Source organism: Nothoprocta perdicaria, unplaced genomic scaffold, assembly GCF_003342845.1.
Source record: "Nothoprocta perdicaria isolate Ctin4 unplaced genomic scaffold, notPer1 scaffold_9, whole genome shotgun sequence".
Lineage (NCBI taxonomy): Eukaryota > Metazoa > Chordata > Aves > Tinamiformes > Tinamidae > Nothoprocta > Nothoprocta perdicaria.
In genome coordinates this window covers 9,321,416-9,347,084 of record NW_020456198.1, presented here as the reverse complement: position 1 = coordinate 9,347,084, position 25,669 = coordinate 9,321,416, and the positions used below count along the sequence as shown (strand labels likewise).

The 25,669-nt window shown below is 43.9% G+C and overlaps 1 protein-coding gene across 6 annotated transcripts in view; it reads left to right on the top strand.

The window, feature by feature from the left end:
- The window catches only part of TMCC1 (transmembrane and coiled-coil domain family 1), a 130,244-nt gene that overhangs the window by 47,805 nt on the left and 56,770 nt on the right, over positions 1-25,669 (top strand). For 3 of the 6 annotated variants that reach the window (XM_026052651.1, XM_026052650.1, XM_026052653.1), the window contains 3 exons: positions 1,523-1,764; positions 15,840-15,895; positions 18,518-19,229. In XM_026052651.1, coding sequence (XP_025908436.1) covers positions 18,684-19,229 — 546 coding nt within the window. In that variant the 5' untranslated portion in view covers positions 1,523-1,764; positions 15,840-15,895; positions 18,518-18,683. Of the gene's footprint in view, positions 1-124; positions 282-1,522; positions 1,765-15,839; positions 15,896-18,517; positions 19,230-25,669 lie in introns of those variants that run through there. The other 3 variants (XM_026052652.1, XM_026052655.1, XM_026052656.1) reach the window with 3 other exon arrangements.

Here is a 25,669-nt window from a genome sequence, read left to right as displayed (position 1 = left end):
GGCGCGGGCTGCCCGGCGCGCGGGTCCGCTCCGCGCAGCGAGCGGCCGCCCGTGCGGGCCCGGTGCGCACACCGATGGCCAGACACCTGGAATGCGCTTTCAGACAGCCCGTTCAGCAGCTGCAGTTGGGCCTCGTTCAGAAACGCGCTGTGTTCTGGTGCCGGTACAGAGCCTGGCTGTACCACGGCTCTGCATAGACCGGCCTCTTGTTTGCACCTTGGTGGAGCTTGGCACCAGGTTTAGCAGTGGTTAAACCGGCCTCTCAAGATCCGTGAAGACAGGTGAGCGAAACCTAATGTGGGAGGTAGCAGAAGTGCCAGAAGTGATTTATCAACATTGCTAGCACATGAGTAATTTAAATACTTAAAATACTTGGGAACAGTCAAGACAGTAAATGTTGTCGCAGCAGAGTGAACAYGTTGTAAAGTTCCTAAGCTTGTCCGTGGAGGACTGGCAAGAAGATGGGTGACTTATGTGCATGGGAGAAATAGTAGTGGTTGTTGGCATTTATCTGTTTATTTGTAAGGAAATTGCTGTGTACTGCTGCAAGCAGTTTATGGTGACACAAAGCTAGCAGCTTTTTAGCTATAAAGACGACTCCTACAGATGTACCAACATGGTACCATAATGTCCCTGAGCAGCCTTGCTTGGGAACCGAGGTTAATTCTGGTGCGCTGTGGGAAAGCCAGGCAGCCTGAGCCAGTAAGAGTTTACACCCTAATGATTTGCACTTGAATTGGAAAAGTTCAGAAGTAAAATTGAAACCCATAAGTGTTGGCTCGTACAGTGCAGGAGTTCCTCTTGCACTGCTTCGTGTCCGTGCTGTGTCTGACTACCACTGCCCTTTCGGCCAGTCTTCGCTTTGGACAGCAGATGAAATCTTGACTTGTGATTCCGACTGGTTGGCAAAAGGGTCTATGGAGGTAGAATGTTAAGAGGTTATTTGGAAAGATGAATTCGGGTCCCATATTCCTTACTCCTGGGAATGTCCTTGTTTGCAGGAAATGCAACAAGACTCGATTATTGAATTAGTTAGCAAGAACAGACATTGCTAAAGTGTCGTTTAATGTGTCTAGAAAATGGCTTGTTTCTATGGCAAGCCGTGGGAATGAGCAATTTTTACTACATCTTTGTTCTTTTTATGTAATGACTGAAAATAACAATTGTTAGAGCTGCTTAAACATTTTTGAATGGTTCTACAACAAACATCAAGACATCTGTTGGAAGGTTTACCAGGTAACGGAACATGCTGCAATATTACTTTGTGTTGCATGGTCTGCACAGTCAAGCATAACTTGCATGCATAGAGAATCTTCTTCAGGCTACTTTATTAGGTTAAAGAACTTAGAATATGAAGTAACTTCAATAGCTGCTTCTGACTTTAAGTACCTCAAAGCTAGCAGCAACCCAGCACTCCAAATAACAGATAATCCTTTGTGTGCGACTTAAAGTATCGGCCTGTGCTGGTGTTTGTTGATCAGAGATTAATGGTGTTTCTTACTCTGCTTGTTCATTTTGGCAGGTTTTTCTCCTGTATGAGGAAGCTTTGTTGCCAAGATTTGTTCTGAAAATCCATGCTACTGACTGCAGCTGTCTACAAATGTAGAAGACTTGCAAATTGCATCTCCCCCCTACCCAACTGACCCATTTCCTATGGAATTCATGATTCTTAATATTTTTAAAAATTCTGTCTCTACTGAGGATGTTTGGATTATAACTGTGAGCATATCTATGCAAAGAGACAAATTAGCCTGAGTAATTGAGGTATGTATGTCTACTACCACTTAAAAGAAATTGGTATTTGAAGTGTGTTGTTGAAATTGGGAATAAATGTGCTGATTTGGGTGGTGAAACTTTACAAAATCTGCCTAAGAGTGGCAAGTAACGAAGCCTTGTAAAGCTGTGAAGTCAGAAAAGAACATAAATTCTTGAAGCCAGGCTCCACCTTTGCTTTAAGCTACATCTATGTTTGCACATTGGGGAAGAAAGGAGGCAAGGTGGGAAAGTGTTATATGAGGGAGAGAACTCTAGCATATTTTAGATACAAATTGCTAAAACTAAGGGTCGTGTTGTAGATTCATGGAGTATGCACCTGCACAGCAGGATATTTCGAGCACCAGAGTATCCAGCTGGCATCGTGTGAGTGTTGGCCTTGGTTGAACCTGCTCTAGGAATATTCAGGAGTTTTCTTTCAGAAGAGGAACTGTGTTGTATGACCTGAGCCTTCACCCCTCATCCATTCAGCCAGGCTCTGTACAGTGTAGCTTCTTCCAAGGATTTGACTCACATGACATTGTCATTGAAATGCCTCTGTGAGGCAGTGGAGATTTCTTTAGCAGAAGAAAGTGGACAGCATCAGAAGATGTGTGCCTTGAATTGGAGAGACTAATGAGGGACAGAAGTGATCTTGCATATGTTCCTATAATCACATCATAGTGCTGTGATCTTTTGCTGCAAGTTTGGTTTGTTTCAAATTTAAGCCTTTTAGCTTTGAAATGCCTGCTAAGGAGATGGGAACATACTGATTCAGAGAGCAACCTGCCCACAGTGTTAACAAAACTTTCAGAACTGGGTCCTTGCTTTTTGACAATCTATGGAACTTTGTCCCACCCACCTAATAAGGATGGAGAAACTTTACGCTTTGTCTCAGAGCATCCAGTAGCTTGCTCAGTTGCATTATACCTTAAGATTTTTAGTTGTATTTTCATATCAAATTGCAAGCCTGGAATGAGGGGATCAGCTAATTTCGTCTCCGACTAGGAAGAAGCTGGTATGTATTGATACATCTGCTGACTCTCCTAAGCTTCTTAAGCACAGCAGCGAGTGCTGGGCCTTGGCGGCAGCGTGTGTTAGGAGGCACCTTCCTGGAGCTGTGATTCAGACGCTCCTGGAGGGCCCTGGCTTTACCTGCCTGCTCTCAGCTCTGAAGTTACCACAGCTGTGGCAGGAAGGGAGAACGGGCAGTGTCCGCAGTGGGCCGAGAGCGGGGCCGTTGCCCCTGATGTGCTCGCCTCCCTCCTGCGAGCTGGGCGAGCCCCAGGGCAGCAACTTGCTGCCTCGGTCCATGTGGGAATTGCTTTTGTTTTTGGTAGTATACAGAGCTGGCAGGGGCAGAAGACACAGGGAATGGCAGTTTCAGGAAAACTGGAGAAACACCAGAACTTCCCCTTCCCCAAAAGGTAGTTTTTTCAGAAATTAGTTTTTTCAGAAAACTAATTGAACAATTGTTTGAGTAAATTTGTCTGAAAATTTTTAACAATAACTAGATGAAGTTTGTCCTTGATTGCAAAGGCTTTTAAGGATTTCTTGAAATAACTTTACTTTTTTAATAATGAATGTGTATCAGAAATAAAAGTGAGTATTCATGTGTGAAATGTTAAAGAATGAGTAAGGTACAGTTTTCTTTGTAATAAGAAATGATCTGAAAGCTGAATTGTGTGCACTGAAGAAATGTGGTTCTTAAGCTGCTCTGAAAGTTAATGAAAGTTTTCAGAGAATGTCACAGGGCACTGAGAGGTTGTGACAAATGGTTGTGTGGTTGGTGCAGCTTGTGTGACCAGTTACAATTAGAATTCTACGGAGATTTAGTTACATTATCCTCAGAGATAAACTTGTGACTTTTCAAATCTGCATGAAGTGGTTGGTCTCCCTTAAATTCCTTGTCAGCCTGTTTTGATTTTTTTTTTTGCTAGATATGTTGTCCGTGATTTTCCTGAAAGGTGGTTGCCATGGTGATTATCCTGTTGTCAAATATGTTTTTATGCTCTGTGGGTATTTTGGTTTGGAATATTTGCAGAAAGTCATCTTTTCTGGGATCACTAGAAGTTCTAGAATTTTAATGGATACTAGTAGTAAGGAATAGTTTCACAGCTGCTGTGTTTGCAAGGAGCAGTAAGTGCATTAAACGTGAGAACTGGAAATAATGGTTAAAATTAGAGGAACTGGAAAAAGGGTAGTTCTTGTTCAGACCTGTTGTAACTGAACTTACCTGCATCTGTTCATGCTGGGAAGCAGCCTTTTCCATTCCGGGTGCGCGGGGCTGTGCCTTCGCAATGTGGGCTTTTAGTTGGGGTAACCTCTAGCCCTCGCTTGCGCTTCACTGGTGGAGCGYGAGTGCTGCCTCTGGTCCTCCCTGTTCTTCCCAGCACCTTGAGCAGGCGAGGAAGATGTGCTGTGCTGGGGACGCAGCGCTGCCAGCTGCAGCGAGGATGTTTCCATGCCCATGTACAGAGTGCAGGTGCTGCACGAATAGCCCCCAAGGTGATAAGCCTGTGCAGCTGCTGGAGGAAAGGCCTGGCTTGATGTGGCTTGATGGGCCATGCCAACATAAAACAATTGTGGTTGGAAAAGACCTTCAACATTATCGAGCCTAACGGTGAAACATAAATTCTCCGCTCTCGGAGCGTGAGCTAGATACAACCGGTGTTTGTTAGGAGGCAGGTTTGATTAGTGCTTGTACTGAGCACCTCTGCTGGGTCTGCAGCACGGTCCTGCTGTGTGGTTTGTGTGCTGGCAGATGGAGGTTTGTCGCTCTGCAGGGACAGTTCTCATGCTCATGGTGGCTTTGCTCACTGTGGTGTTTCTCAGGTAGTTTGCTGTTCTGAAAAAGTACATGGGGTGTTAAATTTTAGTTCTACTTTAACAAAGATATTTAAATGCTTTAAAGAGCTGAGTTAGGGAAACGAGCAAACAAATAGAAATGGAATAGAGGGAATGGCAACTTACAAGGGAGAGGTAAAAAGGGAGCAGCCATTTATTTGTTGGCAGTTGCCAGCTTGGGCTCATCTGATGTGCCTCGCATTACTCTATATCTTGTAAATATTTTTAAAAGTTTGGGGACTATGGAATTTGTAGGTAATTAGTGGACAAGCATCTTTAATTCAGATTGCATAGTTAACACGTGTCCTTATGGTTTAGAGGTAGAGCCTCATAATTGTGGGAATTGGAGCACATGAGGAGATACTTGCATTTGTTTTGCTGTGGTGTAGTTTTTTTAATGAAGTATCCTTTTTATCAAAGAAGTAAAATCCTTCTCCAGCTTTTCTCTTTGGTTTTACTGAAATGAAAGAAGAGAGCACAATCTTTCAGTCAAAAGAAGAGAAACTCAACCTATCATTTAACTATTAATCAAATCTCATGATTTTCATGTGTTTGAGGGCTGGTTTGAGCTACGTACAATGCTGTAACAGCTGGAAGTGGCTTGGCCTGTTCTTGGGCAGCATCTGCTGAACACAAAGCAAAATACTCATGCAGAAAATAGCTATATTAGCTATATATACCAGCAGTTTTGAAGCTTGGAGCAAGATCTCTGCCTCTCATGGGGGTATGCAGCACTTCTTAAATGCTTATGTTCTTGAATGCAATTAAATTACCTTATGACCCACTCTTGCTGTTTCTGAGCTGCCTGTTTTGGGCAGGATTATCCCAGCAGTGCTAGTAAGCAGCAAGATGGCCTTCCCTTCTTTTGCTGTGGTCCATGAGAGGGTCTGGAAGCGCAGGCATGGCTGGCGTTTGGGAATTGCCACAATTGCTAATGGTATCCCATTGCTTAGGGATGGCAGTTCACATCTGAGCCCCCATGCCTAGTTCACGGCAGTGCCCAGCAGCACTGGCTGGGATGAGTTGCGATTTGCACCTGAACTCTTCCACTTCAGCTGTAGCTCCTCATTAGMTTCTTCAGGTAAGGGTAGGAGGCAGAATTGTCACTGCCTAACCCTGGGTTTGTGGTTGTAGAGTAATTTCATCTGCTCTCTGAGGGCTGATGGAGTTGGGCTGTTACCTAAGCCAGCGTGTATAGTTCCCTGCATCACTGTGGCCCGTAGCACAGGTATAGCATGCATGCATCTACCCGGCGTAGGACTAGAGATCCTACTCTATTTCCAGGACCACCACAGGAAGCTCCTGTTGTCTTACATCCTGGAATGTGCTTTTTCTTCCTTTTAGAAAAGATAAAAGGAAATAGCTGTTTGGAGTGAAATTTTTCTATTTGTAGTATTTCCCTGGCATACAGATATGGGTTATTTAAGAAAACTCGGGTCTTGGAGGTGTTCCTGTATTCTGATTAGGTTCTTGTGAATTCATGTTGCTTCACTGGCTGAAGTGTTTTGTTCCCATGTTTTGCACCAGGGTCATTACATAACTGTTGGTCTAGTTAGCCTTGAATGAGTGTTCTTGATATTGGGTGACTGCAGCTGTCAGTGGGCAGAGCTTGAAGACAGCAGCCGATGCATTTCCGCCAAGCAGCCACGTTCACTGCTGCCCATCATGTGCTTTTGGTGTTTAATGTCATCATCTGTCATGAGGTTTTGCTGATTTTAATGCTTGAAATAACATTTGACGTTCCTTTTTGGGTGGTATGTAGTGTGGATTATAATAAATTGCAGCTGAATTTATGCACATCCTTTGGCAATAGAGAATAATACATTTGCCAGCAACTTGGTGTTAAAAATGTTTACTGAAATTGGAGCCTAAGTGAATTTCATATTAAATGGGTTTGGTCTTAAGCTCCAAAACAGCATTTTTTAAAAATGAAAATGCCTGAAAAGGATTTATGCTACAAATGTAAAGATTAGTAATTTATTTTGTGATTGGGTATAAGAATCAAAGGAGGAAGCACCGCTGCTAGCACTAATGTGCTGCTCCCCCCAGAGCTTCCTTAGGGCGCGGGTGGCCGGCTCGCTGGCATCCCTGCGGATTCCCCCAAGCAGGCCCAGCTCCATAGCCCAAGACGGCTGAGTTACAGAATCACGGAATGTTAAAGGTTGGAAGGGACCTCCAGAGATCATCTAGTCCAACCTTCCTTCTTGAGCACGGACTCCCAGAGCATGTGGCACAGGGTGGCATCCAGGCAGGTTTTAAAGACCTCCAGGGAAGGAGTTAACTACTGTCTTTGCACAGTTGGATATGCAGGTGGGTGTTATAGAGCTGGCATGTTTGTGTACATGACTTAGCTGTGCTGTGTTTGCAGTTTGGATGTTGTCTCCAGAAAGACTTGGGTCTACTGGAAGAAAGGGACCAACAGCAAGCATCAGTAATTTCATTACATATTGTTAGGTAATCTGTAGCTTGTTCTTACTTTGAGAAGCCTAAGTCCAGCAAATGTAGTTCTTTACTTTTGGAAAGTGTCTTCAAGACTAGTCAGCTGAAGTTGAATGTCTGACCTTGCACTGAAATATTTAGTCTGTCCATGCCAAGAAAGGTGATTAATAGTGAATGTTGAACATTGGTCATACTTCTGGTATAGTATAGCATAACTTGCACTTATCTCAAATTAGAGCACAAGAAACAAACTCCAATGTACTTAGATTACCTGTTCACACTAAATGAACAGAGCAGGAAAGTTGCAGCCCCTGTGTGATAGCAGCTGTATTTATGGCCAGCTCTGGCCTCCGTTTCCGGATGTGCTTTCTGCTGTAATAGTGAGTTGTTGCTTCTTTGGGTGCCATGGACAATTTTAATGCAAGCCAAGTTCCTGTGCTCTGAAGAGCTGCATAGGCTATTTGCAGAAGCCAGGCCCCAGGGCAGGGTGCATCAGGATGGATGTTGGGGCCTGCTTGGGCTCTGCTCCTGAGCACAGGAGCCGCTTTGCCACCTCTTTCACCTGATGTGACCTCAGCGCTCGGTTCAGTTCCTCGTCGCAGTCCGTGCTTGAGCTACCTGAGTTTTACAACAGTGGCCGCAGTGAGTAGTTAACTTTACAGCGCGTGGTGCCTGTATCCCGTTTGTGCCTGCAACTGGTAGCAGGTCGTTGGGAATGTGTGGGTAAGGTCCTCTCTCTCACATCAGTCCTTCCAGCCCCGTCAGCGCTGCCTGAAGGATGGTGAGCTGCCTTCGGTGACGACTGAGCGTTGTCTTTGTAGCCCTGCAAGCAGGGACTTATCTATACTTAATTGAAGCAACAGAGGCATTTAAACAAAACAGTCCCAAATTAAGGCCATCACAGTACAGTAATATAATTTAAGAGTGGCACCTAATTAAAAGCTGCCTGTATCATCTGAGGAGAGATGAGGAAGGAAGGCTTCCCTGTGACGGGAGAGTGAAGCTGCGCTGCCATGGACGGGAAGAGCAGTTTGGAGGTGGTGCAGCACTGCAGACCACCCTTTTGCTGATGAAGGCTGTTAACCGCTAACCCGAACTCTCCCTCTGTGCATGCTGCGCTCTTGTTTGAAGCGCCAGCAGTGCCGCGCGGTGCCGGGTGCAGGCGCCGCTGCTGGCAGCTGTGCTCCTCGGCCAGCGTGCAGCTTCCTAGCAGCGCGAGGGAGCCGTCCTGCGCCCTGCACCGGGCTGCCACGGAGTYCCAGTGGAAGTTTAGAGTGGATCTCTTTCAAATCCAGGGTACAGCCTGGTAATAATGAAATTATTTTTGGATTAGTGCATATTTGGATTTCTTGCCTGCCCACGTTTTGGCCCTGAATATTCCTGGGGGTTGGTCTCTGTAAATTGTTTAAAGTCAAAACTTTAACTCATCTGATGATAGATGTGAATGGAAAATTTTCATGTACATGATAACAACAGTGGTAGAAAACTGTCAGAAAAGCATTGTGATTTTGCTGAATCAAATGATAACTACTTTTGATCTTTTAGCCGCAGTAAGTCAAGTCAATGTTACTGAAAGATCAGAGAATGAGCATTGTTTTTTGAGTCATCAGGGGGAGTATTCTGCGACTTTGTGCCAGGTTAGTTCGTTCGTTCTTTTGCAAGTTGCTGTAAATATACTGCTCAACATTCAGGGCTATCAGCACTTGCTATAAGCACATGTAGCGTGGGCTGCTGGTAGGTGCTACCATTCTCCACAAGCCTGTGAATGTGACTTGCTTTAACCCTCTCGTGCAGCTGAAGTCTGAAGCGAGGCTTCCTCGCGAGCTGCAGAGCTCGCCAGCCTCCGCGCCGGCCTTGTCGCCGGCGAGGACCCGCTGGGCACTACGGCCAGGTGAGCTCTCCTTGCCTAGGACTAATGGGCCTAACGTGCCTAAGCCTTTCCCGTCGCCGTTGCCCTCAGGTTGCTGTCGCACAACCTTTTGTCTCCTGGGGAGCGGAATGAAAATGCCTGTATCTCCGCTCTTTGTGGTTCATTTGTTCCTGACATTTGAGTCAGCTTTGACACACTGGAAGTGGCAGCGTTTCCTGGCAAGCGGGCAGTGAGGAGAACAGCTTTGTGCCTCTGCATCCCTTCTCTTGCTCTCCCCCAGCTTCCCTCCTGAAATGATTTTACCAAAATATCTGGCATTGTCTAATAATGTTCTGCTTTTCCAGAGGCTGGAGCATCTGATCAACAGTGCGATTGTTAATAGCAAAAATAGGTGGTAGGGATTTAACTCCTCACAGTTGAATGACTTGATTTTCCAAGGAATTAAATCTGTTCTACTGAGCAATTTCTTAMAAATGGAGGAAGCTAAAGAAGCAGAATTATTCCATTTCACCTTAGCATGTATATAACTAATTTATTCTTTCCAGGCAGGCTTTTTTTAATTACTGTGCTGTTCTTGGCTCCTGTCTATGCAAAGAAATAATTGCACAGCTGGTCTCAAACATGTAAATGAGAGTTGCCTCTACAGAAATTGGAACGTTTTTATGCTGCTGTGCATGTCCCTGCAAAAATGGCAAATAATGAAAGCAGTTTAAAACAGATTATTCAAGTGGTGAACTGTAGATGCTGGGTACTGTTTCTAAAAACAAGCCAAAGTTGTTTTTTAGATAAGATGTGAATGTATACTGTTGTAACAAGGTGGGGGGGAGGGGTTGGGGTTTTTTCCCTTGTTACTGGCCAACTAAAGTTAGAGATTTCCTCATTTCTGAGGTAAGAAGAGCAGATTGTCTTGATTGCTGCATTTTCCCAAATTATCACATGTTTTAAATCACGTTCTCCCCCTTGCCTTCCTCAGCCTGTGGGGCTTCTGGCTTCTCTGAGGTTCCCCTGCTCTGTCCATAGTCGTCCTGTCTGCCAGGCTGCCTGCGCCAGCCATTGCTGCGAGTTTTGGAGCTCTGCACCTGGGACTGATTTTTTATCTATGTCGTCGTTCTCTCTTCCCTGCTCAAGTACTTGACAATCACTTTACAATTGCTTCTGACTTTGCTGCATGACAGAATGTAGAGAAGTGACTTACATAATATTAAAACAAACAAAAAACTCTACTGTGCAGGTTTTGACTGTTCATCTCATTGTGAGCTGTGCTTATCTTTTCCAAAATGCAAAATAAGAACTCCAGAAGTGAAGTAACTTTTGTTTGGGTGAGAAAACCCAAAGTTTGTGTGAGATACTGTTTCCCCTGCGCTTCTGGCAATAGTTTCAGATCAGAGACTCTTGATAACACAATTTTGAAGTAATTATTTCCCATTTCCATACTGCCTGTTGTCTTTCATGTCATCCCCTCATTGCTGTAACAATTCAAAGATTATTTTTTCCTTGTTTTTTTCAAAGCTGGGTTGATTTTCCTGTTTTGGTTCATATTTGGTTCCTGTTCTGTGATTCACAGTCCCAGAAACAGCCGTGTCTGCAACAACTGAAATGGTGGGATGTCATGCTATGGGGCTGAAAAGGGGAAATGGGGCAAAAGAGGACAGAAATTCACAGATTCACAGAATATTTAAGGTTGGAAGGGACCTCTACAGATCATCTAGTCCAACCTTCCTGCTCAAGCAGGCACACCTASAGCATGTGGCACAGGGTGGCATCCAGGCGGGTTTTGAAGACCTCCAGAGTAGGAGACTCCACAACCYCCCTGGGCAGCCTGTTCCACTGCTCTGTYACCCTAACAGKAAAGAAGTTSCTCYTCACCTGGAGACAGAACTTCTTGTGYTTCAGCTTGTGGCCATTACCCCTCGTCCTATCGCTGGCCACCAGTGAGAACAGCTTGTCCCCTTCCTCCCTGCATTCTCCCTTCCTGAACTTATACATATTAATCATATCCCCCCTGAGCCTTCTCTTCTCCAGAGAAAACAGGCCCAGCTCACTCAGCCTCTCTTCATACGAGAGCTGTTCCATTCCCTTAATCATCCTGGTTGCCCTTCTCTGGACCCTCTCCAGAAGCTCCACGTCCCTCCTATACTGGGGTGCCCAGAACTGAACACAGTRCTCCAGGTGCGGCCTCACCAGAGCTGAGTAGAGCTGACGTACATTTTGTCGTACACTTTGCATTGTGAAGGAACAGCTGCAGCCCCCTGCCCGTCTGTGGCCACGCGCTGAGTTCTCAGCCTGTGGCCGAGTGGTTTGTGCAGCGCTCGTGGCTGCAGTCTTTCCTTCAGCAAAGGAAGTTGTGCCCAAGGAAATGCTGTAGTTGGGTTTCTTGCAGGGTGGTTTTGGGGAAGCACGGGTGAGGATGTGGCTTTTCTGAAATGGGTTAGAAAATAGAGTGCAAATGTCAGCTCTTGGTCATGTCTTGGCAATCTGCAGTTGCAAATTGCAGCATTGTGTAACTTTTTCTACATTATACATATTTTTAATGGACAGAATGTAAAACATTTCTTAATCTATCATGCTAAAAAGAACATTTTGCTAAAAGTCATTTTCTTTTTGTGTTTTGTAAAACCAATAGCTTTTATTAGAGATCTTTGTAGATAAAAAAAACCCATTGTATTTGTTTTTACTCTAAGATATCTGCAAGCTTCATTCTTATTGTTGTCTCTGCACCTTTAAGTCCATTCACAAAAATTATAGGAAATGTATTCATGTGTGCAACTGTGAATATTGGCAAATATTCACAAAGTTCACATTGAAAGGTTCTAGTTGATCATTCTTTACTCTAGATTTAACTTCTGTGAGGCACTGGCTTTGTAATGTGATGGAAAATAGCCTGTGTCGAGTCTCTGGTCTGTTCGTAAGCCAGTGCAAAGGAGGCAGCAGTGAAGCAACCTGTCAAAATGGCATTCACCTCACAGGGATAAGGCTTAAGTTCAGTTTTATGCTCCAGAAGCCTTATGCAACCTGAGGCAGCTACTTGACCTTTCTGTGTTTGTTCTGCATGTGAAATCTAAAGAAATAATTGCAACTGACTATAAAGTAGGAGTGTACCATGGGTAAATACATAATCTTATTCACCTCCTATGGTAATGCAAACCTGCAAGTACTTTATACAGCTACAGAACTCAAGGTGAAAAAGTGTGTTAAATTTAACCAGTGCTTCTTTTTAAAAAGAAGAACAAAAAATAATTTAAGCTGAAGAGCCAGGGACATTGTCCTACAGTGAGACCATTATGGAGTACCAGCTCTGGAGCAGCTGCACAGCCTTAACCTTGTAATACCTTTATAGGTCTAAAGGAATAGCCTCTGAAATGCGCTGCTTTGATTTCCATGCCAAAGCTAGTTTATTYGCAGAAATCTGGTCTCTCGTTTTGTCCACCAAGCTGTCCCTGCAGAATCTCTGCTTTGAGAAGGGGTCATTCAGCTGATCTCCTGCTTGACTTCTGGGTAAGATCATGAATAGGTTGGAGGATATAGGAAAAATGTTAGGTAGCAATCAGTGAACTTATTTTTACTTTAATATCTTGCTTTTGCCCTGAAACCCTGCACAACTGGCTTAAAAACTGATTTATCAGTCCCGTGCTGTGCTTGTGTCATTCCTGTTGATGCAGTTTTTCTTCGCCCAGTACCTTCAGTCTTGCTGGACTGGGTGGTTTGGTCTCATCCCAAGTCCTGTGTGTTAAATTGGTGAGTTCCCTGGGGCAGCCCAGCTGCCCCTCCAGCATAACTGCCTTTGGGGTGCTGCCCCTGCCCTTCTTTCTGGCAAGTTGCTTATAAACACCCAAGGCTTCTCCCTATTTGCTCTGCTGCCTGTTCCTGCTGTATAGCAGTACATTAAAAATGCCGTTATCCTTCCATGGACATAAACTGCTCTCTAGGATTCCCAGTTCCAGGAGTGTTTTTTTTTCCTGTATGTGGCTGCTGTCAGGTCAATCTTTTGTCCAGTTGTTTACTTTATTGTATCATCTTTGAGATGAGTTTCTCAAAATAATCAGGGCTTTCTCAAGGAGAGCTAGGCTCTTAATAAAAGATATCCCTCTTTTGAGGCAACTTAAAAACATGTGCTTTTTGCCAAGCAAGAGCAACTAAAGTGTTTATGTAAGATCCCTGTGAACTATAGACGACAACTCTATGATGACACATTAATCTGAGCATTTTATGTAGTGAAACAAATGTGAGAGTTCTTTAGCTGTATGTGAACATTACTGGTAAGTGTTTCAAATATTCAGATACTACACAAATAATAGATATTCTGCAAAAAAGCCAACATCTTTTGTGTTTTATTGAAAATACTTTTTGTTCCTCATTTCTGTAGTTTTGTGCTGTTTGTGTCTGTAACAGGCACTCACACTTCAAATGTCAGTCCTGAGCTGTATTTCAGTGGTGGCTTTAAGGATCATTTTACTTGCAAATAATTGTATTTCTGAAGGGTATTCATTTAGAGTCAAGGTTTACTTGAATACAGTTTAACCAAAATCTAATAGGGCAGGACCTTTTTTGACTTCTGATCTTGATCTTAAATGCATGACAAATTCCTGGCACATTCTCATGCTATGTAGTGTTTGAGGGAAGTAGTTATACAGAACAAATGGAAGAGGCAGTTTTCTTTCCTCCCAGGAGCTCCTCCTGGAGCGAAGCAGCACCAGCAACACCGTTTCCCAATCCTGCCCTCCTCGTTCTCTCTAACAGTCAGCAGCGCTGCTGCTGATCGCGTGGCTCTGCGGGACGGCTGCTGCCCTTATGAAAACAAGGTGGCATCTGAGTTCTGCCCATTCTTCAGCAGTACAGGAAGGTGGAAAAACTCCAGTCAGAGCAGTTCAGCAGTTTTTGAAAATTCAGAAGAAGCACTGAGTTGCCGTTAGAAAGTGAGAAATCGTTGGTATTTATCATTAGAGGCTCTGATTCACAAAGGGAGAATCGTATTTGTTGTGACTGTGTGTCTCAAAGCCGTCCTGTGGGGACTGTGGTCGCGGACTGTGCGGTGTCCAGGCTGGGAGCTGGAGCAGGTTGGAAGCCTCTGCTATCCCTGAAAACCTGCCTGGCAGAACTCTGGGCAGTGCCTCGCACGTTCGCTGTCCTGTGACGCACACTGCTTAATTCTCCGCTCACCCTGTTGTAGAAATGGAGTGTCTTCCACAGTAAGACCATTTTCAAAAATGCTTTCATCTTCCGTGTATCACTTTTCTCCTAATCTTGTAGTATTTGCTGTCATCGCTTCCTTGTTCGCATTCTAGCATCCTGTTCAAATGTTTCTAATTAATTTTCTTTCTGTATTCCTGGAGATGCAGATCTGAAATGTGTAGTAGTCCAAATCCCCCACTTGTGCAGTGGTTTGTAGTAATCCACTGAGTCTTAATGTATTGTGAAGCTTGCTTCATTTTTATTCTGCAATAAAATGTAATAAATATGAATAAGGGCTCTGAGATGTGAAGTGCTTTAAATAGAAGAGAGAACAATTCATCCTGTGTTCCTGTGCCCTGCACCTAGGGGAGGATCATCTTTGTTGATAACATGGTACTTCATCTTGACCACCTTACTCCTTCAGCTTTGCTGAAGCTGTCTAGAGTAGTTAATGATGGGTTTCCTTATATTTAAGGCCTTTCCTTTTGGAAGTTTAACCGACTGCCAAATGCAATTTTCATGTATGATCAAAGGTTTATTTCAAATCTTGACTTCATCTCAAACAGCTCAAATGCCCCTAAAACCTTTGTGCAAATGTTTAAGCAGTGAGGATCTAGCTATTTCCATAACTAATTTAAAGATTGTTACTGAAAATTCGGCCTTGAGAAGGGTTACCAAAGTGCTGTAGGTCCTGATTAGCCATTGCTGAAGTGTATTTTTTTGCATATTGATACAATGAGAGAAATAAATAATAAAAAAGGTGTTTTTTGGTCTTAGCAGAACACCAAGGGTCAGTCCGTGCCAAATAAAAGACTCATTAGGCAAGTATGGCCTTAAGGCTTGTGTTACTGTCCTCAAGAGCTAATGAGTAACAAGTTGCCTTCAGAAGGTTGGGTGTTTTAGCCGTGTTTCAGGCTGGCACCTGGGCTACCCCCACAAGCTTTGCTGCAGAAGGGCGCTCAGTTTGTCAGCGTCAGCCGCCCGGTCACCATCTTCTAAGGGTGCCCCCCCTAGCAACCTCCATCCTTACGTGGGCCTTGGCCTGGAGCCGGCAAGGCCGTCATCAAAATGCCTCTGAAATGCGTGGCCCTTTCCTCTAGGGCAGCGATGCTGCCACGGGCCCTTTGCCAGGGGTGGACATGAGCATCGCATCCCTGGCGCTGGCCTCAGTGAGGTGCGGCTCCTGGTGCTGCTTGTCACGCGGCGGGTTGGGGTGCTGAGTGCCGGGGCTGTCCCCGATACCTGTTCACAGGGCTGGCGCCGCGGCTCTGCCCGCTGCGCGCGGCCGCCTTGCAGGGGCGTCGCTTGAGCCGCATGTGCAGAGGCACTCGCGCTTCAGAGCGCCCGCAGCCCTCGCGTCGCGGCGCCTGAGCCCCAGGTAAACAAGGGCAAAGCTGCGCAGCCTGTGCCTGGGCTGCCTGAATGAATAAACAGGAGAAAACAAGTTTTGCAGACCAGACCGGTCTGTCCTTGCAGGCTGTAGCCGGAAAGCTAGCTGTGCTTTGGCACCTACTGGTGGCCATAAATCCTTAGAACTAACATTCTTCCTCRAAAAACTTTGTGGTTAATCCCATAAGGTTTGGTTTTAACATCATTAGGGGTTTTATTCTTCCAGCTATCTGAGAGTTTAAAATATTGCAGCTTCTAGGGCAGATTCCTTTAAATGAAAAAAGGCACAAGTTGAAAGAATCCTTGCTTTATTGTTTGTGCATCTTTCTTCTYCTTCCCAAAATTTGCTTCTCATGTCTAATTTCTTTTGCAGTTTCCCTTAGCAGAGGGACCCCAGATGTCAGCCAAGCTTAAGGACAACTGATGGAGGCAAGTACTGGTTTTTATATTTGTACTTATCTAATCTCAATTTGGCAGTTTCTCCTTCTGAACAGTTTTGTGTCCCAGTGAARTAAGTGCAAAATGAAGGACGATATGATCATATTCTGTGAAGTAATAACATTATAGCATCTTTTGCTCACTGTGACTGAAAATAATAATTAGTTTTGCCCCCATGCACTGTACATAGGAAACAGAAACGTGTGTTCCTGAGCTTTATGCCGAAAGGTGGTCTATTTGATTCTCTCTCTGAAACAGAGAATATAAAGGCTTTTATAAATGGAAAACCAAGCACAAAACCTGAATACTGAGGCACATAATTAGCAAAAAAAACCAATTAGTACATTTCATAGTTCTTAGAATTCTGAATTATCTTATTCTGTTTTTCCCTTAAAGTAGATAGTAGGACAAATTAATAGTTTGGGCAATTTCCTCTCAGAAATCCTAAAAGCTCTTTCAGGCTCACACTAGATTTATCAAATGGAAATATGAATAGACAGATGTTCACAAAGCTCCTGGAGGAACCTCTTAAAAATACAAGTCAGTGTAATTTCAGAAATCAATTGCAGAATACAGAAGGCAGTAGTGACTTGTTTGTGAATTGAATGTAGCCCCATATGTATCAGATTGGTATCTATGTAAGAGGTCTGAATGAAGCAGATGATTGGTTTTCACCAAAATGATGCATGAATTTCTAGTTAGACTGAAATTATGATCTTTATGATCACCACTGTTGCGTTAAAATCTGATAGAAAGCTACTGTTCAGAAAAATAAATACCAGTGAATTGCCAAAATAAAGGCAGTCATAGGTCAGCTGTCAAGCTGTCTTTTATCCATCGGATCCAGGACTGTTGCTATTCGCTAAGACTTTTTCCCTGAGCCATATTGTAGAGACCTATACTTCAACTTTCTTGCATTAGAAAAAGTAAAAACAATATTCAAAATAAGAGATTGAAAAATCCAAATATGGTATTAGCTATAAAGACAAAGTAATTTAAGGAAGTATGTTAAGTACACAACAGTAGAAGGTAAATATGTCTGATTTAGTCACAGAATTTCTGCATGAATATGAATAAATAACCTCATTTTTTTTGGCTGAAGTTTATTACTTTGCTTTTAATGGTTTTCTTAACCTGATGGGGTATTCATTAATAAATTGAGACTCAATGTTTTAGCGTTTTCAAAATATTTGTGTGTGTGTCCGCGTGCGCGCATATAAAGAACTTACGTGTGTGTATTCTTCTGTGTGTATATATATACAGACATATATATTCCATTGTTTCGCTTTTTATATGTAGTGAATTTTATCTCTCCTCCGGCTGATAGCTAAGATGTTTGAAAAAGTGAGGCAGCTCTTTTGATATTTTTTGGATGCCAATTTGCAGAATGTTTTGGAATATCTACTTCACCTCTTGTGTCAGGCTTCAGGTGCACAAAATTGAGGGCTCTGTAATCATAATCTCAATGCATTATGCTTCTGCAGCTGTTTTAAGATAGAACCGAATGTGCTTGTACCCCAAATATATGTTGCATTTTAAATAAAATGTTTTTTTAAAGCTCAGACTGCCTCCTGCCAAGATTGAAGTGGACCTTTGTGATCTGGGTTCTGTATTTATAGAATCAAAACTTTCTCCTGCAAGAAAACAATGATCAGCTTCCGAGCATGTGATCTCATGGTGCAGATGTGAAACTCTTCCAGATACTGTGTCCTTCCTTCCTCTTTCCCGTGCTGCACTTCTCCAGTAGTGTGTTACTATGTACTATGCTGCTGGAGGTAGTGTAACCAACTGCCTGAGCCCAGACTGGTATGAGAGGTGAGGTTGAGATCTTCTGGGGAAAAATTACATGATTTCTCTCCATTGGAGGTTGAGCTACAGATACACGGTGTAGCTGCCATTTCCCTTTTAGGTCTGTCACTGTCTTTTAAATCTGCCTTTTAAAAAGTGTTTTCTAATTTCACTGAAAATTGTGGACAAGATTATTATTCCTACTGAAACATTTGTGCTTGCCTTTTCTTGCTTGAAGACAGATTATCACATCTGGTTGCCAATGCCATTGCTGGGTGCTGGCAATAATGAGCCATTTCTTACAATTTGGAAAAGCAGCGTAACTGATTTGGAAATGTTCTGGTTTCTTGCATATATGAATTGTGTGAATTTAGGCATTCCACAGGAAAATCAGGTAGGTAGAACAGGCATGACATTTAAAGCACAAGATCAAATCTTTGATAAGAAACAAAATTAATTCTGCCAAAGAGTAACATGGTACAGAATCTACAGAAGTCTAACCTCATGTTCTCTTAGGTATTATTATGGGCTCTGTTCTTAGAACAGAGCTGTTTTTTTCCCTTGCTTCCCCTTTGAGACCAGCATTTTTACTTTTCTTCCTTCCCTGCATAGTTTGTGCTGGGCTTCTTTCCCTAGGCAGTAAATGACTTTTCCCTGAAAGCTTTGGCCTCTGCATACAGCCTATATGCAACTAATACCATGACTGAAGGATGCTTGGAAAACTGATGTATTTTATGTTGTTAATGGCATGTTTTGCTCATTGAATTTTTTAACCCACTACTTTCTGCATGGATGTATAATAATGGCTCTTTTGTTTAACATTAGATAAGCATGAGATCACCGTGGCACAGCTGCATGTGTAGTCACTCTTGAAGCAATTGCACACCTAATTGGCTGACAATCTTGGCATTTTTAAAACAAACGCAAGCCTTTTAAAAGAGGGGGACCTGTTTATATATGAATAGTCCAATAGGCCTGTTGAGTGTCATCAATGGAGCCCTCTGGCAATGAACAGATGTGTGATGACCCTGATCCTGGAGGCAAATCCCAAGATACCGAGACCAAAAAACAGCATGAATCAGAGCAAAAATTATCCAAAATAACGCATAATGCTTTGGAGAACATTAATGTGATTGGTCAAGGCTTGAAGCACCTTTTCCAGCACCAGCGCAGGAGGTCCTCAGTTTCTCCCCATGATGTTCAGCAAGTTCAGGCTGATCTGGAGGCTGAAATGGATTTGGAAAACCAAAGCGCCTGTGCTGAAATTGATGGTGTCTCCACCCACCCCACAGCTCTGAATCGAGTGCTTCAGCAGATCAGAGTGCCACCTAAAATGAAGAGAGGGACAAGCCTGCACAGCAGGCGGGGCAAGATGGACCCTCCAAAAGGAAGCCCTCAGATCAACAGGAGATCTGCCCAAGATACTCAATCAGGTCGGCCCAGATCGTCATCTACTACTGATGCTCCCACCAACTTGTCTGTGATGGAGATAGCTTCTTCTATCTATATAGGTGGAGAGGAGGCCTCAGCAGCAGCAGTAAGTTGCTTGGATTTACCTTTGGTCTTTATCACCTGCTTGTATGTTTTCTTAAATGTTTCTAAAAGCAAGTTTCTTTCAGCAAACAGTATGCTACTGTGTTCCATATATTCTTCAGTGGTGAAGCAAAGAGCTTAAAAAGATCCCAGCATTAGCTCTTTTCTCACGTGGCAGGTGCTTAGCTTTGATCTCACTGAAATGAAACTGCTGCTCTTGAAACATGTTGGGTTGGTAGGGTGGTGCACCATGGACAAACGAGGAAGGATGGAAAGGGCAGCAAATGAAGTAGTCCTTGCTAGTAACTGCTTGCTGTAACAACACCGTGTATTTACTTGATTACTTTTTTCTCCCTCTCATTTTATTATGTATTTTATAAAAATAAGGACTTCTGGTTTGAATGAATGGAGTTGTAGTATATTAGGCTGCTGAGAGGCCGTGATGACAGTAAATCTAGCTTGAGTCAACCGCAGTGCGCGGGTGACTGGCTGGTTTGGGCCAGCGCGGCTGCCCCGGGCTGTGGGACCGCGCCGTGTCTCCGAGCGGGTCCGCGTGTGCGGAGACGCGTCCGCGGCGCCCCGCGGTGCGCAGCGCTCCGTGTGGCCTCGCTGGTGCCGTYGGGCGGCACGGGCACCGTGTCTGCCCTTTCCCACAGCAACTCGGTTAAAGTGCTTCTTCTGAAAAACTACCTTTCTCATCTAAGGTTTAATTCTTTTTTTTTTTTTCCTCTTCTGATTTATATTACTAAATTCAGATGCTAAAAACATCTATCGTCTTACGGGTGTTGGAGACAGCTTCTCTGGTGAGACACCTCAGACTTCTATGAGACTGTTCCTTAAACCTGATGAGTATACAGTAATGAAGAATGCATTCTTTGTCTAGCTTTTAGCTCCAGCCCTGGAGACCTTAGCCCTGGAGTGTTTTTTGCCAGTTGGTGTCACAGTTGCTAGAAACTTGCAGAGGCAGTAGTTGTATTCATCTGGCTATGTCATGTTCTATATTATGAGATTGCATATGAACGAGTGTTGCATCTGGTTGCCTTCTCCTCCTCTCCCAGAAGGTGCAGGTGCAGAACTACATTAGAATGCAGTCGGTTACAACATCCAGTTAAGTTGCCACATGAAACGGCTGACCTTTTGACTAGACAGCTTAGGGTCTGACCATGAGTCTTAAATGTACTGAGAAACAATCCTGTTAGTGTTTGGTTCTGCTAAAACGGTCATGGTCCTGAAGCCAAAGTAGGTTTTTGTTAGGCAAGATTGTTCTTTCTTGTGTGCTACCTTGCCTTTCTTTGGTTGGATCACAAAAGACTTGAGTATGAATAAGATCTCTATAGTGTTCCGTAGGTTGTCTCAGCTTTCCTGCAGAGCAAGACTGTTGCTTGTCTCACGTTGTGTTTCCCCCCCTTGCAGTGTATTTTGAAGTACTTCAAGTGGGAACTGCCACCACTTTTTAGTGTTTTACAGGTATGATATAGTCAGCTTTCAATACATTTCCCTGATACCCATCCAGAAATCAGCATATCTTGCAGTTATAGCTAGTAATTACAAAGTATTAGCATTAATTATAATTTCATTCTGAGAAGCGAGATCTATCAATTGAATAGAGATTCCTCTTGGGAGGAGCACTGAAAGTCTGCCTGGAGCTGTATTTGAGCTTTTATTTTCCTGCCAACAATTGAAAGAATAGAAACAGTAATAGAGTAGACATGCAAAGTGTGTGTTCTTCTAGGTTGGATTAACTTTGCAATTGAACCATATCAGAAAGAGGCCTCTTATTAACTTCAATACTGACACTATTTTCGTTGGGGGATTGTGGTGTTAGTTTCAGGTGAGTTTTGGGATAAGCTAAACTTTGAGAGTTTGTACCCAAAGCAAGCAACCTGTGTTTATGAAGCGTGACAGTCTGCCTCTGCTCTGTTGATATTAAACTGTGGTTACTTTACTTCAGGTACTGTGTGAGCAGGGAGATTCATTGCTCCTAAAAATATCAGGAGAGCATCAGGGAAAAGATCTGGAGAAGGTGTCCTTTCCCCAGCTACATGGTCTGGTCGCTCACCCAGCTGGCCTGGATTGCTTGGCAGGAACATCTGCAAAGATGTGTGGGGTTTTTTGTGTGTGTGGCTGTTCTGTTTTGTTTTTTGACAATAACCATATTCTGCTATAGAATCTGCTATGTGTAAACACAAACTTAAGAGCCTGTTATTGATAACTCTACCTTTGATTACTGAGAAGCAAGATTAACTGCTTTATTAGTAAATTGAGCCTGTTTTAAAAAGTCTAATTCTGAGAATTTTTGCTGCTGCATTGTCGTAGTCCGTTCCCTGCTTTTTTCAGGCTGTTTCCTGCTCGTGTCCAGCAGGGTTGAGCAGCCGGGGTGCAGATGTTGGCGGGACGCGCGGCTAGCCGTGCACGCGGTTCTGCGGGATGGCGCTGACCTGCGCTCCGCGTCGGGCTCGCGAGCGCGCGTGGGAGCCGCTCGTGTGGCCGGTGCAGGACCCGGCAGTGTTTCCTGCTCCTCCGCCCCTCGCGGGCCTGCAGCTCCCCCTCGGTCTGGAGCCACTTCCTAAGGCGTTTGTGCAGGCAGGGCTCAGCTCGCCAGCAGCCCATCAACTGTCCTGTCAACTCCATCRTTCCTCTTGTGTGCGCTTCTCGGAATTCCGCTAGATTCTCTGCCGTAGGCACCGTGGTTGCGCCCGGCTCACTCGTCACCCGGCTGCCCTTGCAGTGTAGGTGGTGCTTGCAGGGTGCTGCTGGGCAGGAGTCCACAACGCACAGCAGCTTCACAGGCTGCGAAACAGCATGTGCTCCTCCAGTAAGAACAGCCACGGCGATGGAGGACGTAGGACTTGGCACCCTTGCTTTGAATAACAAGTGGTGCTGTTTGTTCACAGCCTACTGAGTCACAGAATCACGGAATGGTTGAGGTTGGAAGGGACCTCTGAGATCATCTATGTATATGATATCAAGATATATTAAACCTGTTGTTGTTGCTCTGTAGTTACCAGGCAAGTTACAGTGGAATATTAAATTAATTCATCCAATAGGAAGTAAATTCAAGGTAGGAACTTTGGAGTGTGGGTGTATGTGGGCTTTTGCTTTTTTTTTTTTTTTTTTTTTTTTNTTTTTTTTTTTTTTTTTTTTTTGATTTTTTTGTAGGTTCTTTCGACTGCTGTTAGTTTCACTGATTCTAAAAAAGCTAAAGGCAAAATCCTTGAGTCATTCAAGCTTCACTTCCGAGATTTGGCATGCGGGAGTGYGTGCTCAGAGACGGTGCTGATTCTGGTTTTGCATTTAGGTAAAATTACCAGGTAAATATCAGTCTCCCTTGGTCTGTTATTTAGCAAGATTAAATTATGAATGCAATTAGATGACTCAGTGCTCACTTTAATCAGTGTTCCACAGTTGTGCTTTCATGGGATGTAATTTTCTTTTTTTTTTTTTTTTAACTTAAAATCATGGTCTTTTGTAAAAGAAATCTCAACTATCTTCTTCCCCATGCCAAGCCTGAAACGTACTCATATTTTCACCAAACATGGGTGCATATGTACAGGCTGGATGCTGTAAATGTTTGGAGAAACATCTGCTTCCTTCTGCAAGGATGGTGATAGAAATGGGTGTACTAAATAGCCAATGGGACACAGAAGAGGCGTGCTGCAGCTTCCAAGCAGTGGCCTTCTGCAGGATGTAGAGCCCCAAGTGCACCAGAATCGGGAGGGTTGGCTCCTGGTTTTCCTGGGCTGTAGGGAGGAGGCAGTGGCGGCTCCCAAGCGCTGCCTCTCGAGCTTCCAAAGCGCTGAAGCAAAAGCCGCGATAAAGAAGAAATGGAAGCTTTTTTTTCCTTAATGATATCATTACTTTATTACATTGAAATTAGCAGTGTATCCTGTTAGCTAGTTCTGCATATTGTAGCTACTAATTACTGTTTAGTATCTGCTGTTATTTAAGTCTTGAACTCGCCTGTGACTGAGAAAGATTTTGTTGCTTGTAGATACAGAAGGCTAATCAGCAGTCTCGGATCAGTGAGAAGTTAGCTCTCAGTTATGTTCCAATAGAGCAGAGGCTGTTAAAAGCTTGTAAAAGCCTTTGCAGGCTGATGAGAAATTGTCAGTGTTGTTCTTAGCGGTGTGGCAGGAACTTCGCCTGTTGCTCATGTAGTTGTAAAGCTTGGGCGAGCAGGACCCACGTGCTCCTGCACCGAGTTGGCTCTTGCAGCCTAAGACCTGTTAAAGACGTGTCTGGAGCGTTTCCACATCTTCCATATTTGCATAGACAAGCCCTGAGTTTCCTCCTCTGCCTGGGCCTGAGCTGCGTGGTGGTTACATATAAGCTTGACAGCTGCCCACTGTTCTCATTAGTGCTCAKGACTAATTGGCTTGCTCAGTTGGTTGTGCTGGAAACTGTTACGCCTGGTGCTATGTTTCGGGAGGAAGAAGAAAACCTGCATCTCTTTTGGCATGGCCGTGTTGAAGAGGCTAAGGGCAAAAACTAGAAAATTTACTAATTTTCACTGTGCTTGGAGACTGAGGCCATACCTGAAAGAGCCAACTCTGAAAGTCCAGACCCCTCAGATGAGGGGAGACCTCAACCAGGGCTCTGAAGCTGCCCTTTAATGTCCTGTTGAAGCAGAAAAGCATTCTTAATCCTGCTTGGTAATCCTGTGTGGAAGACACAGTCAATTTTTTTATCTTGCAGTGATTCAGAAACTCTCAGTGTTCGCATTTCTGAAAGCCATCRTCACTAACCCACCCCTACCTTCTGCCCTTGAGCTTCTGGTGATGTTTTTGCTCCAGCTATGGGAGACAGCCTGAAATATCATCTTTGTTCATACATTGGGCACAATTTTATAATTTAGGTTGCATTTTTAATATAACTGTAGTTAAGTGTGTCTTTAACTGAGCTGTTCCTAATTCAGAGTTTCTGGATGCTGCATGTGTCTTGTTCAGCTCCATTCCTCCTTTTTCAGGAGGCTGCGCTTCCTGCAAGCCTCTGATTTCCTCTGGTAGGTCAGTTTTGAGCTGTCTCATGGGTGTCTGCACCAACACTTTGCTTTTGTTAACCGCATCCCAGTCCCAACCGCTATGCTGCTAGGAAGCTCAGGGGCTTCATCTGCTCCGAGTGTTGTTTTGTTAAAGCAGAGGGGTTTGGTTTGTTTCTATCTCCCGGTGCTTTGTATGTAGATGTTGTGATGTTTGGGGGATAAGAACCTTATTTCTTTGTTCTTCAAAGCTCCTGGCTTTGTAGCATCAAGAGTCAGTGCAGTAGTGGTCCCTGGGTTCAGTTATTGCTATTTTAAAGGCAACACAAGTACCTGTTTAGTGCTTCAAGAAACAAGTTCTCTTGCCATACCAACACAATGCAAAGTAAAATCTCTTTTGTACCTTTACAGCATGAGTCTGTTGGATAAACAGGGCTAAATCAGCTCATATTAAATGGTGAAGTACACTCGAGATCAAAACAGAAGTTGTAGAACTGATTTAGCTTCATTTTTAATAACTTGGTAGTGTAAGCGTGAACTCATGCCTGTTTGGCTCTCGCACTGAGCACGGGATGAGCCTCCTCCTGTGTGATCCTGAGCTCCTTGCTCCCTGAGGGAGTGCGGGGGAGCAAGTGCTTTGGGGCCTGAGAAAGAGCGAATTCTTAATAACTTTCTGCACACAAAATACTTCTAGTTTCTGGTGACGTTCTGTTCTCCCAGTTTGTTGAAATAGAAGGGGGAAATGTTGAAGCTGCAGATTATATTTGTTCTGATATCTCATTTACATACATATGAATGCATAACAACTCTGCTGTGTGTTGTCAGTCTCTACAGAAATTGAGAAAATAGTTTTTTGTAGCATGGCAAATAATAATTAAAGTTTATCTGAGACTTTTGCTGTTTCTACTTCAGTGAGGGCAAATTTAAATATTTTTGCATAAATTTTTTCTTGCAGCAGCAGCTGACTGACTGGGAGAAGGGAATGATGGCGCTTTGGAAAGGATCAGCTTGAAACCATGTGTGTTTTGCCTCTTTTCACTGTACTTAGAGACCCTTGCAGGGTGACAGGGTACTGAGTTGCACGTGAGAGGATGCACAAACAGCTCAATACTCAGGTGTCAGTGATGCAGAAGTTCTAGCAGCCTGTGGGAACGTGCACGTGCRTGACACCTCGCCAGTGCCGTGACGGCGGTGCCCGTGCCTAGTGACTGTGGGGCACTGCAGCCTTGTCCCTGAGGTTARTCTTGACACTTGTTTTGTGAAGGTCAAAGCGCTCTTTTGTAAGACACAAGACCATCCAGGTGCTGTTGCTTTAATTGCATAGCTTTCCTGCTWGCAGAAAACTGTGGGAATTGAGCAGTGAATAATTAAGACAAGTTTTTACTCTCAAGTTGGGGTGTTGCAGGTGCTCTCTTCAATTCCCACAACGTGAATAGGAGCGGGAATACTGCAGGTGCCCCTGGGGA